General features: G+C 51.6%; 8 protein-coding genes across 8 annotated transcripts; 6 read left to right on the top strand and 2 right to left on the bottom strand.

The window, feature by feature from the left end:
- Positions 1-43: 43 nt before the first annotated feature.
- On the top strand, positions 44-2,420 carry COCVIDRAFT_25555 (hypothetical protein; the record flags this gene model as incomplete). Its single annotated transcript, XM_014702322.1, has 8 exons — positions 44-137; positions 185-422; positions 473-632; positions 685-705; positions 760-829; positions 881-913; positions 965-1,103; positions 1,154-2,420. 8 exons carry the CDS (start codon positions 44-46, stop codon positions 2,418-2,420), a joined length of 2,022 nt encoding a protein of 673 aa, XP_014557808.1.
- An 843-nt stretch (positions 2,421-3,263) lies between these two features.
- Positions 3,264-3,859, bottom strand: COCVIDRAFT_96091 (hypothetical protein; the record flags this gene model as incomplete). Its single annotated transcript, XM_014702346.1, has 2 exons — positions 3,264-3,639; positions 3,699-3,859. 2 exons carry the CDS (start codon positions 3,857-3,859, stop codon positions 3,264-3,266), a joined length of 537 nt encoding a protein of 178 aa, XP_014557832.1.
- Positions 3,860-5,389: 1,530 nt separating this feature from the next.
- On the top strand, positions 5,390-5,825 carry COCVIDRAFT_14932 (hypothetical protein; the record flags this gene model as incomplete). The annotated part of the gene is made up of 2 exons (XM_014702304.1): positions 5,390-5,506; positions 5,607-5,825. The coding sequence occupies 2 exons, from the start codon at positions 5,390-5,392 to the stop codon at positions 5,823-5,825; spliced, it is 336 nt and encodes a 111-aa protein (XP_014557790.1).
- Positions 5,826-6,970: 1,145 nt separating this feature from the next.
- COCVIDRAFT_36686 (hypothetical protein) lies at positions 6,971-8,584 on the top strand (the record flags this gene model as incomplete). Its single annotated transcript, XM_014702345.1, has 2 exons — positions 6,971-7,198; positions 7,253-8,584. The coding sequence occupies 2 exons, from the start codon at positions 6,971-6,973 to the stop codon at positions 8,582-8,584; spliced, it is 1,560 nt and encodes a 519-aa protein (XP_014557831.1).
- Positions 8,585-8,786: 202 nt separating this feature from the next.
- Positions 8,787-10,179, bottom strand: COCVIDRAFT_14930 (hypothetical protein; the record flags this gene model as incomplete). The annotated part of the gene is made up of 2 exons (XM_014702303.1): positions 8,787-10,084; positions 10,143-10,179. The coding sequence occupies 2 exons, from the start codon at positions 10,177-10,179 to the stop codon at positions 8,787-8,789; spliced, it is 1,335 nt and encodes a 444-aa protein (XP_014557789.1).
- Positions 10,180-11,492: 1,313 nt separating this feature from the next.
- On the top strand, positions 11,493-12,864 carry COCVIDRAFT_14929 (hypothetical protein; the record flags this gene model as incomplete). Its single annotated transcript, XM_014702302.1, has 2 exons — positions 11,493-11,910; positions 11,960-12,864. 2 exons carry the CDS (start codon positions 11,493-11,495, stop codon positions 12,862-12,864), a joined length of 1,323 nt encoding a protein of 440 aa, XP_014557788.1.
- Positions 12,865-13,658: 794 nt separating this feature from the next.
- Positions 13,659-14,799, top strand: COCVIDRAFT_36683 (carbohydrate esterase family 5 protein; the record flags this gene model as incomplete). Its single annotated transcript, XM_014702344.1, has 2 exons — positions 13,659-14,106; positions 14,159-14,799. The coding sequence occupies 2 exons, from the start codon at positions 13,659-13,661 to the stop codon at positions 14,797-14,799; spliced, it is 1,089 nt and encodes a 362-aa protein (XP_014557830.1).
- A 708-nt stretch (positions 14,800-15,507) lies between these two features.
- Positions 15,508-16,698, top strand: COCVIDRAFT_14927 (hypothetical protein; the record flags this gene model as incomplete). The annotated part of the gene is made up of 3 exons (XM_014702301.1): positions 15,508-16,127; positions 16,248-16,603; positions 16,694-16,698. The coding sequence occupies 3 exons, from the start codon at positions 15,508-15,510 to the stop codon at positions 16,696-16,698; spliced, it is 981 nt and encodes a 326-aa protein (XP_014557787.1).
- Positions 16,699-16,743: the final 45 nt, after the last annotated feature.

The raw sequence follows: 16,743 nt of genomic DNA, 5'->3' as shown, positions 1-16,743 counted from the left end.
ATCAACGTTGTAGCCTCACAGTTGCCCTGACCCACCAGAAAGCATGGACGAAGAAGAAAGGCCATTAGATCGATCACCATACTATGTCACACATTCTGAGCACCTCGATCGTGTCCTCAGCAGGCCTCAACTTGCAGGTAAGCCGGCCATGGTTCCAGAGAAACGGCATTTTGTAACGTCACAGGCATTGGCATTTCTGGCTGCATTGGTGGAGGCATCTTTATTACTTCTGGGGCCCTGATATCTACGACGGGATCGCTAGGAGCTGCTATCAGCTATGCCGTCGCGGGAGGAATCATCGCTTGCGTCATGTACACGCTCACAGAAATGGTAACATGTAGACCATTAACTGGAAGTCTCATCGACCTTCCTCACACTTTCTTGGATCCTGCATGCGGGTTTGCAGTTGCATTCATGTACGGGTATGTTTTTTATTCTCGCGATGCCAATCGAAAGCTGATGGGAAAAAAAGATTGGGTAAGATTTTCGCCATGGCTACACTTACAGCGCACTCGGCAGAGCTCACTGCTCTTTTGAAGAGCGATCCAAAACCACACTCTATAGGTGCAGAAACGGCCATAAACATTGCTTTCATTGCGTTGACAACTTTCTCCCATTGCCTTGGCGTCAAGGTTAGTTGAGATTTGTAAATGATAAGTTGAACTCGAGCTTACATTCCATCAGCTTTACGGCAAAATTGAACGAGTATGCTATACTCAACCCTATCTCTTGGAGCTGTGTCTAACATGATGTTTTCAGGTAGTCATGTGGTTCAAGATAAGCTTGCTTGTGCTTGTGTGCGTGATGATGGTGGTGATCAACCTTGGAGGTATGCTATCAAGATTCATAATATTGCAGATGCTTTTCTGATATAATCTAGGTGGCGGTCCAAGGGAAGGAAAGTACTACGGAAGTGAGTGTCTGCTTTAATTAGTCATGTTATATACACTAACCAGCACTACAGACTATACAACCCATGCGTTTACTCCCGATTGGAAACCGATTGGACACAATAGTACGACTGCCGATCCTCTAGCACTAAGAGGCGTCTCAGATTATGCTTATGGAATTCCTGGGACTGGAGGTGTCCTATTTTCATTTATGTAAGTGTTGTGTCTTCGTGTTGCGCGGATTGAGTTAATGATTGGTAAAGCACTTCAATCACACTTGCCATGTTCTCTTGCTTCGGAACAGATCTCGTCGCAATGACTGCAGGAGAGGCGAAGAACCCCTGGAAGGATGTGCCAATCACGATGTCCTTTGTATACCTTGTTCCCCTCAGCATATATCCTTTTGCCATCTTCGCTGCTGGATCGAACGTCAACTACGCGAATCCGGATCTACCCAAGATATGGGCGAGAGGTGGAGGCGCTACGAAATCAGCCTTTGTCATTGCGGCCCAGGAATCCTCACTCCATGGACTGCCAAGGGCACTGAACGCGCTCTTCATAGTATCGGCATATACGACTGCAAATACCGACCTGTATGCAGCTTCGAGAAGCGTCTTCATGCTGTCACAACAATATCTGCCGCACAAAATCGCCAACATATTTGGTCGGACGAACAATGGCCATACTCCACTGGCGGCCATTCTGCTATGCTCAGCCCTGGGATTCATATCACTCATTGGCTTGGCCGACAAATCGGGCTCACAACCACGTATTACGCTGTCTGAGCTCTACACAGGGACAGCAACATGCATCAACCTCTGCCTCTGTATAACCTTTTTGCGCTTCAAAGCCGGCCTTGACCGTCTAGCCAAGCGAAAGATTTTCGGCAGAAACCACCCACTGTACAAATCCCGACTCTTCAAGTCGCGCTGGCAGCCTCTGCCAGCCTACATTGGCATCGTCGGCAGCGCATGCGTAATCCTCTGGTCCGGCATCCCCCCCTTCGTCATCCTCGTCACAAAAAGCAACCTCAGATCGACCGAAAGCCTCAAATCAACAATCAGCCTCGCCTTCGACGTGCTAGGCGCCTACATTGGCCCCGTCCTCTTCGCCTCGCTCTACCTCTCCTACAAATACATCTACCCACGCACCTCGGCCGTTGACATGCGCAATCTCACCGTCGAAGACTACGTCCTCCAAGACCTCTCGTACATTGAGCTCGAAGGGCCCGAATCCGTCCCGCATATCCCGCGGCCCCGCTTCGACTCGTACGAGATGGACGGGCAGAACGATGGCGTTGCGAGTCCCGTAAATGCAATGTTCCAGGATCCGTTCAAGGAAGAGGGCACGTGGAATGTTAATGTTAGTCCGAATCCCGATTCGGATATGCAGGAGGAGATGGAGGCCGAGGCGGCGCGCAGGAATGAGAGAGCGAGGATTAGACAGATTTTAGAGCGCAGGCCAATGAGGATGGGGCGTGGGTTTTGGAGGGAGGTGTGGAGTTTTGTCAAGACGGATAAGGAGGAGTGAATGTTTTTTTTTCTCCTTCATCTACTAGCGAATGAAAGTCACGACATATTTCAATCTTCACAATCTTTCTCTTTTCTTCTTCTTCTTCTTCTTCTTCTTCTCAGATTGTTCATATTTTGCTTTATCAAGTTTAGTTTCTCCTGAGAACGAAGGGGAGAGGGAAAAACTTTCTTCCAGGGAAACTGTCTTATTTTAATTTGTTGATACGGGGTAGACGAGATGAGCAGCGGCTTTGCATCGGAATGTGGAGTGGGTGCATGTATTGCAAGTAGCTGTGAGCGCGGCCGGTCGGGAAAAGTCGGGGATGGGGGTAACTTGCGGGACCATGTCCCATAATGGATTGCACCGACGAACAAAACTTTTGACATGTAGTACTTGAATGTATTTGAAAGAAAAAAAAAGAGAGAAAATGAGCAAGAAAGAGGGTCGATGTAGAGGATATACAGAGTTTGAATGTTTGTTGATGTTTGATATTTTATTCTGAAATATGGTACATAATTCGTAGCCTCCCCTATTTCTTCCAAGGAGTTTCTCTTTGACGCCAAATGCTATGACAAAAAAACGCTAGATGCTATGCTGAGTGACGAAAATGACGTCTGTCTCCTCCAATTCCACAGAGCACACGAGCCGGGGACAGCTTGAATGCTGTAAGGGCCGTTGCTCGTGGCCTGGTATGCAGTGTGGGGTCCATGGCGCGCAGCGCATGGATTTCCTTGTTCTCCCTCGTTCCCCTTCTTCGGATCCTGCCTGTGGCGTGCGTGTCCGTTGTTGCACGCGACACTGGTCGTTTCTGCTCGGCTAGTTTCTTACAACCTTCCCCCCCCTTCAACGCCTCGCCTTCACTCATTGAACCTCGTAAATCTCCATGGCACGCTGGAGATCCTCGATGCTGGTCTTATCGCCATAGGCCTCCTCGAGGATCTTGTTCCTGTCCTTGCGCGTAGTGAGCCTGGCTTCCAGACCGGCAATGGCGCGCTCCATGTCCTGCAGACTAGAGCGCTCGCCATAGGCATCCATGAGCATCTGGTTCTTTTGCTCCTGGGTCAGCTCTAGTGCAGAGTGGACCTTGCGGTTGGCATCATTGAGGGCGTTTGTAACACCAAAACCTATGTTAGCATTAGCATCACCAAGCGAAAGTGGCCGGCGAGGCTGCGACGATGATGCATCTCTGGGGAGATAGATCATACCGATGGCTACCATGGCCATGGTAGGGAGGTACCTGGGATTTTGTTAGTCTTTGCTGTATATAGGTGGTGGTGAACTGTGTAGTAGACGCACCATCTGGCGACCCTTCCGAGCTTGGGGACAACACTGGCGCCTGGGGCGGCTGCCATGTGTGCTGCTGTGGCATCTTGGAGGGAAATGGCAGTGCGAGCACGTGCCGAGGTGGTGAAGAGCCTCTGGCGGACGAGGGTCGAAGTGCGGAGGAGAAAAGACATGTTGTTGGCGGTTGTGTAGTAGTAGGAGTGGCGGAAAGTGAAATGGCCAGTGGGTTGTGCTCGAATGGGGTCGATGTGGGTTGACTTATATCCCGTTGGTGGTGGTGGTGATGATGATGGCTATGGGCTTGGAATGTGGATGTGGATGTGATGGCCAAGAGATGAGTGTATCGGCCGCGGTTTGGTTTCTGGTAGGGAGATGTTTGATTGATGCGTGGAAAGGTGTGTTCATGCGTGGTGATGCGTGATGTGTTCCGGTCAAGGGATTCCAAGGCGCGGACTATGCAGCCTGTATATACGGCGGCGCTGTGCGGGGAAATGCAGGTCGCAGGCGGGCTGTGCAGAAGTGTCTCTCCACGACCACCCTCGTGTCATGCCACGAATCACAACACTTGACATCACCGGGCTCTCTGACCCTGAGAGTAGCAGACGGCCAATCCGGGCCATTGTCGTCCCGTGTCTTCAAATCCGGGGACGGCTGACGTACCGTGTGCTGCTGGCCGGCGTGAACCCCTTCTCTCCCGGCCGCGCATCGAAGTCGACCCTCACTTGTCTCTTGCTACTACTTTCCGCTTGGCGCCCGTGACCCGTCTGGGATACGTTTCGGCTGTGAGGACGGCAGCGGCCGACGCCCAATTGCACGTCAGCGGGGCGGGGGGTTACGTCCAGGTGGAGTTAGCCGTGTGCTGATGCTGGTTAGACGACCGTCTTTCGATTGTGGGGTGAGGCTGCCGGTCACGAGACTCGCCGATATCCCGCCATGCTGATGTCAGCCTGCATATCCACCACAACCGGTTCCTCGTCCGGCCAGACACCTCAGCGTCAACACCATGGTTTTGCTTCATGTCGCCCATCGTCATTGTCACCCGATGCAAATTTCTCCTGCAGGATATCTGACAGGTCCTCGACGATGACCGCATCAGCAGCACTCGTTTCTTCCATTGTACTACTCATACCCATTTACTTGAACCTCGGCACCCGCACACTGATCAAAACGAAACTCAGAATGCTTGCGTGGCCAGTAGTCTCCGCATAACACACATCTAGGTTCTTGTCAGTACCAATATCAAAAAGATGTTGTATTCGAGGCCCCGGACTCTTCGCACGCACACGGACCAGACGAGGCGAATCTCTAGTACCCCAGACCACGGTAGCTTCAGTTAGCGGTTATCAAGATGCGCGGCTGTATATCATTGCATCCTGAAATTGAAATTACCAGGGATAATGAGACTACTGATAATCGATTGTGGATATTGTTCCTGGAGTAGCGAATGAGCCTCAAGCACCACAACAGCCGCCCCGGACTTTTGTGTCAAATAAATACCACAGTCGGCCCAGATGCCTTACGCCATGGAAGCAGTGACAAATGTTTCGTCAAACACGAAACATGCGCCTCGAAAATTCCAGACGACTAGGCAATACGCCGTAGCTGGTCGACAACAAAAGTATACCTTTGAAACGCTCCCCGAAGCCATGAGTTCCGCACATACTTCGAGTTAAAGCTCAGCCCAGTAAAGACATGGTGGGATAATGCACATGCCGGTACATACCAACAACTCTAGGGTTGGCTTGGAAGAGATCCATCGGCTGTTGCTTGATATAATGGCCGCTCACCCACCATTAGATCTGCTCACCTCTCTACACACAGTATGTTGTGGTCCAAAATTTTCTAACATATGCCAGTTTGCTTGGCTGCTACATCCAGGCACCCAAGATTTTCTCTTAATACTGTATATCAAGCATACAGCCTAACAAAGACCTCAATCTGAGCGCTCAACTCTACCCGTCCGCCATACGACTCTCCTATCAAGAAATGATGCATATGGCACACATCCTTCTTCGTACTCGAAACACCCCAGACTACACAAGAGCCGCCGCCAAAGTAATTTATAACCCGCAAAATCAGCCCAAGCCCTCTTTCTACTGGATGCATCCTCGCAGTCGTCTTATCTGCTCTTATGGGTGATCAGTACCGCATAGATAGAGACACGCTACTTTCATGTCCGAGACTGCAAAAGTGCATCCTATTGATATCAAGATGTTGAGGGCAGGCTACGGACGTAGTGGCCTTTACAGAGAACTACTAGGCTGATTTTGTGTCGAGATACGAGACGCCGTGTCGAGATACGAGACGCCATGTCGCAGGGTACTTGGGACTGCAGTGCTATGGAGACATTGTGGGGGTTCATCCTGGAGAACATAAGAGATGTGCCGTGAACTCTTCCCAAAACAAAGAGTGGCATGTTTGTTGCGACATTGTTGAGACAGCAGTGGATCTAAGGTAGCATTAGATTAAAAAAAATTGACTAGGCTCACAGTCGCCCTTTGCATATTGGTCTTGGCTGTGTAAGTAGCACGATGCTGAGAGGTGTAGATGGATAAATCGATGACATCATGTAACGTTTCATGCACCTCTTAGGCAACATAAAGACATACAAATGCTCTGGTGTTCTGATAGTCCTCTTCCTCTATCATGAGCGGAATGGTTTTGAGAAAAAAGGCAATTTGCTAATAACTTGTCGATCGAGAAAAAGAAAGTATAGGGAGACGCATCGGCAGTCGCAGACTTGCCTCAACCAGACCCACTGTATCCACCGAAAGCAACTGCCGTCTCTTTTGCATCCCAACCACAAAGTAGTCGGACGAATCAAATCCCATCTCACCCAACCAACAGAACAAACCAAGTCCTTTAGGCAGAAGAGCCGCAGGTGTTTGCCCGGCATTCAGCCTCCATTTCGGCCAAGCTTTGCCGTAAAGCTTGAGCGCGGATGGCGTTGCTTGGAGCGTCGTCTACAATAAGTCAAGTATCCGATGTGCGGCTGCCGACTTGAGAAGCTATGTGGTAGTTAACGACGCAGCCGTGGCGACAATAGCGCAGAATCTTTGTTTGGGGACCCCATGGGCCTGCATTTGACAAATGGGTCCTACCTCTGGGGTCTCCACTGAGGGGGTCTCCGCGAGAGTCTGCTTCCGAGGAAAATAACATGGGGAACGGAGAGTACATAGCCTGGAGACGCCACTGACGGATGCCAGCCGAAAGATTGCTTGCCAGTCTCTTGCTTTCTTCACTTCTACCGTGTTTCCTGTGCGTGTACGTTACTGATCGTTAGGATGGAAAGCCAGCCAGTTGCGACGAATAAGGGCCTTGCTGCCGATAGCCCCAAGTACAGCGAAGACCTCGAGCATGCTGCTACTCATGGCACATATCTCGACAAGGAGGAAGCATCTCACCTCTCTGAAGAGCATCGCCAATACCTACTCCAGCGTCATGGCACACTTGATCTCGACCCTCTGCCTACCATGGGGACTGCTGACCCGTACAATTGGCCTCAGTGGAAGGCAAGTGATCCTCAGCTTTTCTTCACTAGCATTCCTTTTCTAACCAACAACCAGAAAATTATGAATGTCCTTTTCGTAGCTTTCCACGCCATGATGTGTGCATTCCCCGCATCTGCCATTATCCCAGCCTACGAGGAAATATCCCAGGACCTGGGTGTCAGTATCCAAAAAGCATCGTACCTTACTTCCTTACAAATTGCCATCTTAGGCGGTGGACCGTTATTCTGGCGACCTCTCTCAACACGATATGGTCGGCGACCCATCTTCATCATCTCACTGGTTGGAAGTCTAGTCTTCAACATTGGCTGTGCCAAAAGCCGAACCTACGCTGCAATGGCAACGTGCCGCGCGCTCCAGTCTTTCTTCATTTGTCCACCCAACGCCATCGGCAGCGCCGTCGTAGTCGAAACTTTCTTCCGTAAAGAGCGAGCAAAATTCATGGGCATGTGGACCGTCATGATCACTCTGGGCATACCACTTGCACCCCTCATCTTCGGCTTCGTAACATACAACGCGGGCTACCGGTGGATCTACTGGATCCTCGCCATCATCAACGGCGTCCAACTCATCCTCTACTCCCTCTTTGGCCCCGAAACACGCTTCATGCGGCACGACAAGGCGCAGCACGCGCAATCCGGCCTCGCCGCCTACAAAGAAGTGTACCTAAAATTCCGCCGCATCGATCCCACGCCCATGAGCCTATACGAATTCATATCTCCCCTCCGCCTTTTTGCCTACCCCTGCATCGTCATCCCCGCCTGCGCATACGCCATGGTCTTCCTCTTCGCCTCCGTCCTCACCACCGTCGAAATCCCCCAACTCTTCATGGAAAAATTCCACCTAAATGCCCAGCAGCTCGGCCTCCAGTTCCTCGGCACCATAGTCGGGACCGCGCTCGGCGAGCAAATAGGAGGCCACTCCAGCGACCGCTGGATGCGCTGGCGAGCAAGCAAAACCGCGCCTTTACGACCTGCCCCCGAGTTCCGGCTCTGGCTCTCGTACATTGGGATTCTGTTGACTATCTGCGGCATCACTGTTTTCCTGGTGCGCATCGAGCAGGCGGCCCCACTGCAGTGGAACGTCACGCCCATTGTCGGTGCGGGTATAGCCGCTGCTGGGAACCAGATTGTGACCACGGTGCTGATGACGTATGCGGTCGATTGCTATCCCGAAGAGGCTGGTAGTATTGGCGTCTTCATCACCTTCGTGCGGCAGATGTGGGGCTTTTTGGGCCCGTTTTGGTTCCCGGATATGTTTGACAAGGTTGGTGTTGCGCAGAGTGCGGGTGTGGCGGCGGCGCTGTTGGTTGGGGCGAGTTTGGTGCCTGTTGTGGTTACGCATTGGAAGGGGTTTAGTAGCAGGGGAAGTATGGTGGAGAGAGGTTGAGATGGTAGACAGTAAAGGAAGATATAGTACTTGTTGTATTTACAATCTTTGCATACTGGCGTCGGCATACTTTGTCGACTTACCAGCACGAATTTACTCCTTACAATCCAAAGAACGAAACCCTCAAGATATCCTAATGGATTTAGAAACAAGACAAAAAAAAGTTTAACATTATATTGTTCTTTGAAATTTACAGGAATGCTCACAGTTTTGGTCCGAATCCTTCCTTGTCACACAGCTCCTCCGCCTGCGCCACAACATCGACTCCATACACATTCGCCTGCACATCAGCGTCGGCCCAGCGATCCGGGACCTTGCCCTTGCCCTCCTTGAGAGCCGCAAACGCCTTGTCGCGCTCCTCCTTGGCCTTGCCCGCACCCAGATGCATCTGGCGCCCGCTCTCGGCCGCGAGTTCCACCAGCGCCTCAGCCCTCGGCTTCCGCAGCTTCTCGTACAAGCGCAGTGCGCGCTCAATGGTTTCGGGCTTGCCGTCTGCGATGCGCTTGGGCGATAGGACGACACCGAGGACGGCACCGTCTTCAATGGCTTGCGCGGCACCCTGGGCCATGTGCGGGAGCGTCGGGTGGCATGCATCGCCTACCAGGGCAGTTGGGCCGTGGACCCACGTTGTCAACGGGTCGTGGACTCTGAGCTTCCACTCGACGACCTCGCCTTCGGGCACCAAGTTCAGCATGCGGTGGATCATGGGGCAAAAGTCGCCGTAGACGCCCAGCATGGCTTTCTTGCTGCCCCTTGTCGTGTACTGTGCGTCTGGGGCGCCGGCAAAGTTTGTGTCTGGCTGCGCGGTCGAGATGTTGTAGATTTGCTTGTTGTGGATCGGGTATGCGATGATGTGTTTCTTCTCGCCAATCCAGCGTGTCACTGTGTCTGAATCGATGAGCTTGAGTAGCTCCGGGTCGTGCTCCATTTGCGAGCGGTTCAGCATGATGCGGTAGGCGGCTTGGCCAGAGTCGCGGGCAGAGCCTGTGTGTCCGAGTTCCTTGAGCATGGCGACTCGAGTGTTGCTCTTGACTCCGTCGGCGCCGAGGAGAATGTCGCATTCGACCTGGTAGGGCTCGAGATTGCCTTGAGATGGAGTAACTGTGAATTTGGGCTTGGGGCCGAAGCGAAAATCGGACAATGTGCAGCCCAGCTTGAATGTGATGCCACTCTCCTTCTTGCAACCTTCGAATAGACCGTTTGCAAGACTGGCTCGGTGGCCAACCATGTGTGGGTATCCGTACTTTTCCTTGACGTATCCTAGATCTACAAATCCCAGCTCCTTGTCTGTTGAACCTTCCCTAATGGATGTGTTTGCGCATACGACGGCTTCGTCGCGGATTGGGCCCCAGCAGCCTAACCGGTCAAGGATGCGGGCCATGTTGGGTGCTAGTTGAATTCCTGCGCCTACGAAGCCCATGACTGGGGCATTTTCATATATCGTGATGTTCTTATGGCCGGCTTTTGCAAGGGCGAGAGCCGCGGCAAGGCCGCCCATACCTGAGATACTATTAGTGGATGCACTCGGAAGGTGGGAATATGGATTGAAGGAGCATACCCGCGCCAACAATGGCTATCCTCGTTTGCTCCGCCATATCTTTTGCTTTGGATAAGTTCAGCTTGGACGCTGCGTACTTGGTTTTATAGTAACGGTCCACTCGGGGAAAATGGTTGATGCGGCGGCAAAGTTTTGTGTTGTTGACGATATTATGGCTGACTTGTTGAACTCCAACTTTACCAATATATCATACGAGGTATCTCTAAGTCTGTATGTACTGCACAATTCGAGTTATACCCCAAAAAACCCCACAGCTTGTAAGGTATGGCCAGCAAGTAATATGTAAAGAAATGCCGGATGATGTCTTAGCCGGAGCTGTTGCTTCTTTTTGAGTTTATTGGACCCAGTGCGAAATGTCACACAAGATTGGTCTATGATTGGGCGGAGTCGGTCGGTAATTATATAAGTTCCTACGCAACAGATATCCGCCTGGCTCGAGTCCATCCGAGTATGTGTATTGCGGGTTGTTGTGGAAGCCAGCCAACAGTCCATCCGCCCCCCACTGTAGGCGGGGCTACGCTTAGGCTACTATCTCTTATGCCTTGCCCCACCGCCGACGCCGGGAATGCCGTCCCCACGGAGAGACGGAACTGGGAACCACATATCACACAATCGGCCCGACACGACTGTGTGTCTACGACCACATAGTAGCATCCTGCTCTACAGGGTGTAGCATACCTGTGTAGACACTAGTCAATGGCCAGACTCCTAGGATCACAGCATGTGTTTATGGAACAATTCGGATTGAGCTGTTGCATTATAAGATCGGAGAATAGACGTCCGTAGTTCACATCGCCTAACAGTCCAATCTACCATTCAAGACGGCTGACGTCCGCGACATGAACGTACCAGTTAGATGCCAGCTAGCTGAATTCAAGCTCATCAGCCCGTGTGGCTGTCTCGTTAAGAGCACACCGACATCAGTTGTACGGGTATGCAATGAGGGGCCGGATGCCCCGCGCTAATGTTTGATGCGGAATGTGGGGACATTTCTCCTGTCAATCCAGACAACACCATCACTCCAACCATTGCATGACGAGCCAGTACCAAGCCAGTCAGCCGTCGTCTTTATTCTAGTCGTCATTGACTGGTGTCTTGTGGAACACGCTCTCGAGAAGCCCCAACCTCAGACGACTGGGAAGAGCGTTCATCCGGCAGTTGCGTCGAGGCTAGCTGGAACTCCTGCTGACAGTTGAGACGTCGATTGCGTGGATTTCGGAGCCAGATTTAACACCTTGAACCATTTTCCACATCGTGTGCCGCGGACTGCATAGCCGTGCTGACCGCTGTACCCAATACGCAATAAGAAAGCACTTTGCCTGTGCTCTGCAAAACCAATACCGCACAGACATGGCCGAGCGACGAAGCTCTTTTGATCAAGCCTCGGCTGGCTTTCGGGCCCATTTGCCAGATCTATCCAGTCCGCGCTTCATCACAGCTGCCAAACAAGACATATACCAATATGTCCAGTCAATGCAAGACAACCGTGCTCCGCCGTGGTTGTACGACTTGACAAAGGTATGGGAAAAGCTGTTGGAAGAGCCCTACACAGGTGTTACCAACGATGGCAAAGTACGACCGGGTCTTTTCAAGGCCCAAGATGAAGGTGCCAATGTTCAGGCTGCGTTCGAAAAAGTAGGAGAACTTTTAGAAGGCTTGGATGATGAGAAGAGAAACAAATTAGTGTATCCGATCAACGCGAGAGAATGGCGGGCATGGAGCAACCCAGAGTTTCTACTGAGGCCATTTGGACTAAGGCTCGAGGAAGGTAAGAAGGCCTTTAGGTCAAAGTTCCGATACCGTACTAATATTAGCAGTGCCGGAAAGTACTGCACAGTCAATCCTCGCCGTAGTCGAGGCGTCCTTGTCGCCAGAAGGCTACCAAAAGGCATTATCTGCTATGCGCATCAATCATTTCCTAGGAGAAGTCGTCAAGCTCCCCAACATCCTGAATAAGTACTCGTACAACTTCCTCTTGTTTGGGATGCCCTCTGCATCCGCATCTTCACCATGGGGCTGGCTCCTTTACGGCCACCACCTCGATATCGCATGCTTCTTCAAGGGGCCTCAGGTCGTCATTACTCCCTCTTTTACCGGCGCAGAACCAAACATCATCGATCAAGGCGAATGGAAAGGAACCCAGATCCTTCATAAGGAAGGCAATCTCGGTTTGAAGCTGATGCAGAGCTTGAGTGCAGAGGAGCGGCAAATAGCTCAGGTCTTCAAGAAGATGAGGGATGAGGGCATGAAGCAAGTTTACGGCAACTCCAACAACGATGAGAGCAAGCGTGACGAACTCATCACTGACACGTGGGGCCCAGATGACCAGCGTCATCGCTGTGGCGCCTTTCGAGACAACCGGGTTGTTCCTTACGAGGGTATCTTAGTCTCTTCGCTCAACCCCACTCAACAGGACATCATCTTGGCCATTTGTCACGAGTTCTTGCTTTACCATCCATCCAACGCCCGTGAGCTCAAGCTCAAGCAGATCAAGCAGCATCTTGACGAAACGTACTTTTGCTGGATCGGTGGCTTCAGTGATGATGACGCGTTTTACTTCCGGATCCAAAGCCCGGTTATCCTCGTGGAATTCGATCATCATTCCGGAGTCTTCTTAACAAACAAGGAGCCGGCCAAGTACCATACGCATACTATTGTGCGGACACCTAATGCGGGAGATTACGGTCAGGCCATTAGGGATAACCATGAAAAATTAGAGTAGCTTGTTTGTGCTGATACCGGGACCCGAGTCAATCAGAGACAGCGGTCAAAAAGGACAAAATAGTGTTGTATGCCGTGTCAGAGTTCGTCAGCTGCCATTCTCCGAATTCGTCCGAACGTGATATCTGCATCTTCTACTCAATTCCTCCGCTGGAATTTTTACATTCTACGAGAACAAATAGCATGTGCAAAGGAATACGGAAAACAGGACAGTTCAGTTCACAGGAATCGTCTGCCACAAGTCATGCACTAGAATATACTGGAGTCTCCGCGGGAGAGGAACAGGCAGGCGAATCCTTCGTTCCTGACATGATGTGGGTCCAACTACAACACCATAACCAATGGTTGGCCTACCTGTGCCGGGATATCCCCAAGCGGCTTGACTGCTGGGCGCAGCTAGCCTCGAAAGAAAACACCTCTTATCGACTTCTACTTGTGGTAACCCCCCGGGAGGGGATCATAACGCGGCTGTTTGCACCCGCAGCAAGATTGACAGAAACTCATGCAGGGCAGAGGGGATAGAACCATGCCATGGCTCGTATACGATATTTACGAAACATGCGGGATTCGACATTGGATGCCTTGGTGGCAGTCCAATCTCTCTTCTCACTCAGTGGAGATTGAGAGATAGATGATCCTTTTAAGCCCACTTGGCTCCCCGCCCTTGCCACGCTGATACCCCAGGTACACCTTTTCAAAGGACATTTTCGTTCCTTCGATTTGATATTCACGGTCGTTTCCTCCACCACATTCGTTCATCCATTATAATATACTTAGCGTACTTAATTCGTAATCATGTCTTTCAGCATCCGCAACACCATTGCGTTGGGCGCCTTATCCGCTCTCGCCGCAGCACAAACCACGCCACCTAAGCTGGACGCAGCCTGCGCCGATGTAGTCATCTTCATGGCTCGCGGTAACGACGCTCCTTATCGTGATGGACGCACCTTTCCGTTTGTCGAGGCAACCTGTGGCAAGTTGATTGCTGAGGGCAAAACGTGCGATCACATTGATATCCAGTTCGACGTTACCCTCGGTGGAGACTACTGCGCTCAGGTGGCAGAGGGAGCCCGCAATGGTATCTCTCAGATTACCGCCTTCAACCAAAAGTGTCCTTGCACACACATAGTGGTTAATGGCTACTCTCAGGGAGCCCATGTTGCTGGCGATGTCTTGGGTGGACCAGGTGGATGCTCCTTTGTGAGTAACGGTCTTGACAGCACTTCTCCTGCTGGCCAAGCCAGTAAGTATACACAGATTCGACTTTATTTTGGTTCAGTGCTGACTTGGAAAAGTTGCTGCGGCTCTGTTGTGGGGAGACGTCATGCACACCGCGAACCAACCTTACAATGTCCTCGACGGTGCCAGCAAGCAAAAGAACCCACGCGCTTCTGGAGACCTCGCCCGTTTGAACCGTTATGCTCCTGTCCTTCGTGCCTACTGCGCAGCTGGAGACCCAGTTTGCGCTGGAGGCGAAATCGTTGCTGATCACCTGAACTACTTTGAGCTCTACACTGACGAGGCTTCGTCCTGGGTCGTGTCCAAGATCAACGGCGTTGCACCTCTGCCTTCTTGCGCTGCGTCCAGCTCTTCCAGCTCGTCCTCCGTGCCCACTCCTACAGCCAGTGTGTCCGCTTCATCTGTCGTACAGACCCCTACAGCCAGTGTGTCCGCTTCGTCTTTCGTACAGACCCCTACCGCCAGCGTGTCGGCTTCGTCTTTCGTACAAACTCCTACTGCTAGTGTGTCCGCTTCATCTGTCCTTGCACCTATTGAGTCCTCGAGTGCGGGTGAGCCCTACGTTCCTACCGCCTCCGAGGATGCAGAGACACCATACCCTACTTCTCCAGCAACTGTTTCTCCATTTCCTCCACCAGTCGACTACGATGCGTGTGTCCTCCAGGTTCACGTAGAGTACGTCTACGCCCACATGTAAGTGTGCGAGAGATGGAACGTGGAAAACAGCGGTTGTTAGCCGTAGTGGTTGTCACAAAAAGCATGTACCTACATAATACGTCGTTTTAAGTTCCGAGGAAATAGTTTGGTTCTACGAATAGACTACTTATGTGACTTGATCTGGTTGGTGGCTGCGCATAAAATGCCGAGTATGATGTTATCGTGTCGTATATTGTTTGATCGGAGATTATGTGAACCAAACCAAACATGGTTCATATTGATTACTGAGTTTGCTGGTAACACACAAACACTACGTGAAAAAGCACTGTCATCTTAGAGTAAAGGTGGAAATGGAGATTTTGGAAGATACGAGAAGACCAGTTGCAAGCTTGAAATTTATTATGTGAAGAGGGCAACAAACCTATTTAGACGAATTGGCGTATCATATACCCAGAGCAAAGAAATAAAAAAAAACGGGATGTAGATATCACCGATGCAAAGATAAACGTCAAAGCCGTTAAAGCCGTTGACATCGGCATGCCGTAAAGCGATCCCTGCACCCCCGCGGACTTTGGGAACCTCACATCATCTTTACACCCGAGCCCCGCTCTACTGCGCTCTCTCCACGGCCCAAAAAGAAGTACAGTATGCAGCATAGCAGCATCTGGGAGTGACAGAAGACTATATATCGTGACAGGCGTCGCACCCAAACTCTCTAAACCTTACTAACAGCACGCATTCCAACACCATGTACCGAATACGACCGCCGTTGCACACCCTCAGCGCAACCCGCGCACCTCTCCCACTCCCACTCCCAACCCAACCCCGCTTCTACCAGCAACTCCCCTTTGGCCGGGGCGCCCGCCCGCAATACAAGCGCTTCTCTAGTCCCTCAGGCGGGCTGTCCGGGCTGCTCTACCGCTGGGCGGCGCGCCCAGCCTTCTACCGCGACATTGGCATTCTCAGCGCCGGCGCGGGCACAATCTACCTGTACAACCTAGAAGAAGTGCCCGTGTCGGGCCGCCGCCGCTTCAACATTATACCGCCGCAGCTCGAAGAAGCCATTGGGCGCTCGTCGGTCGACCAGGTGCGCGAGCAGTACACTGGGCGCATTCTACCCGACAACGATGTGCGCGTGCGCAAGATCAAGAAGGTGCTGCAGCGCTTGCTGCCGTATGCTGAGGGCGAGGGCTTGCAAGGTCTCGATTGGGAGGTTACAGTTATAGAGAGTCCGGAACAGAATGCGTTTGTGGCGCCGGGAGGCAAGGTGTTTGTGTTTACGGGCATCCTGCCGTTGTGTCGGGATGAAGATGGGATTGCAGCTGTCTTGGGACATGAGATTGCGCATGTGGTTGCGCATCATACTGCGTATGCGTTTCTTTTCTTTTCTTTTCTTTTCTCCTCTTTCTTCCCCTTTCATACACACACACACACACACACACACACACACAAAACTGGAACTTTTTGGCTAACACACAAGAAAAATAGAGAACGCATGTCTCAAGCTCCCCTCGTTCTCCTCGGCGTCCTCGCACTCTCCCTCTTCGACATATCCTTTTACTCGGGTAAACTCCTCATCGACCTCTTTCTCTCCATGCCGGCCTCGCGCAAGCACGAGGCGGAAGCCGATTTCATCGGCCTCATGATGATGGCCCAGGGCTGCTACAGCCCGCAGGCTGCCATGGACTTTTGGGCCCGCATGGAGAAGATGGGCGGTGGTGAGCCCCCGCAGATACTGAGTACGCATCCGAGCCATCATAATCGCGAGGAGAAGATTCGTGAGTGGTTGCCCAAGGCGATGGAGAAGGCCGAGGCGAGTGAGTGTTATGGCACGAGTCAGTATGGTATGTGTTTTGGTCTCGTTTCACGTTATTGGCGTGTGTTTTTCCCTTTTCTTCTTTCCTGATTTTTTTTCTGTTGTCGAGAAATATCAGACTAACGACAAGTTCCAGCAAATCAATTCGGCTCGGCTTTCAGTAGCCTT

This window comes from Bipolaris victoriae (genome assembly GCF_000527765.1).
Source record: "Bipolaris victoriae FI3 unplaced genomic scaffold scaffold_31, whole genome shotgun sequence".
Lineage (NCBI taxonomy): Eukaryota > Fungi > Ascomycota > Dothideomycetes > Pleosporales > Pleosporaceae > Bipolaris > Bipolaris victoriae.
This window is presented reverse-complemented; position numbering and strand designations above follow the sequence as displayed.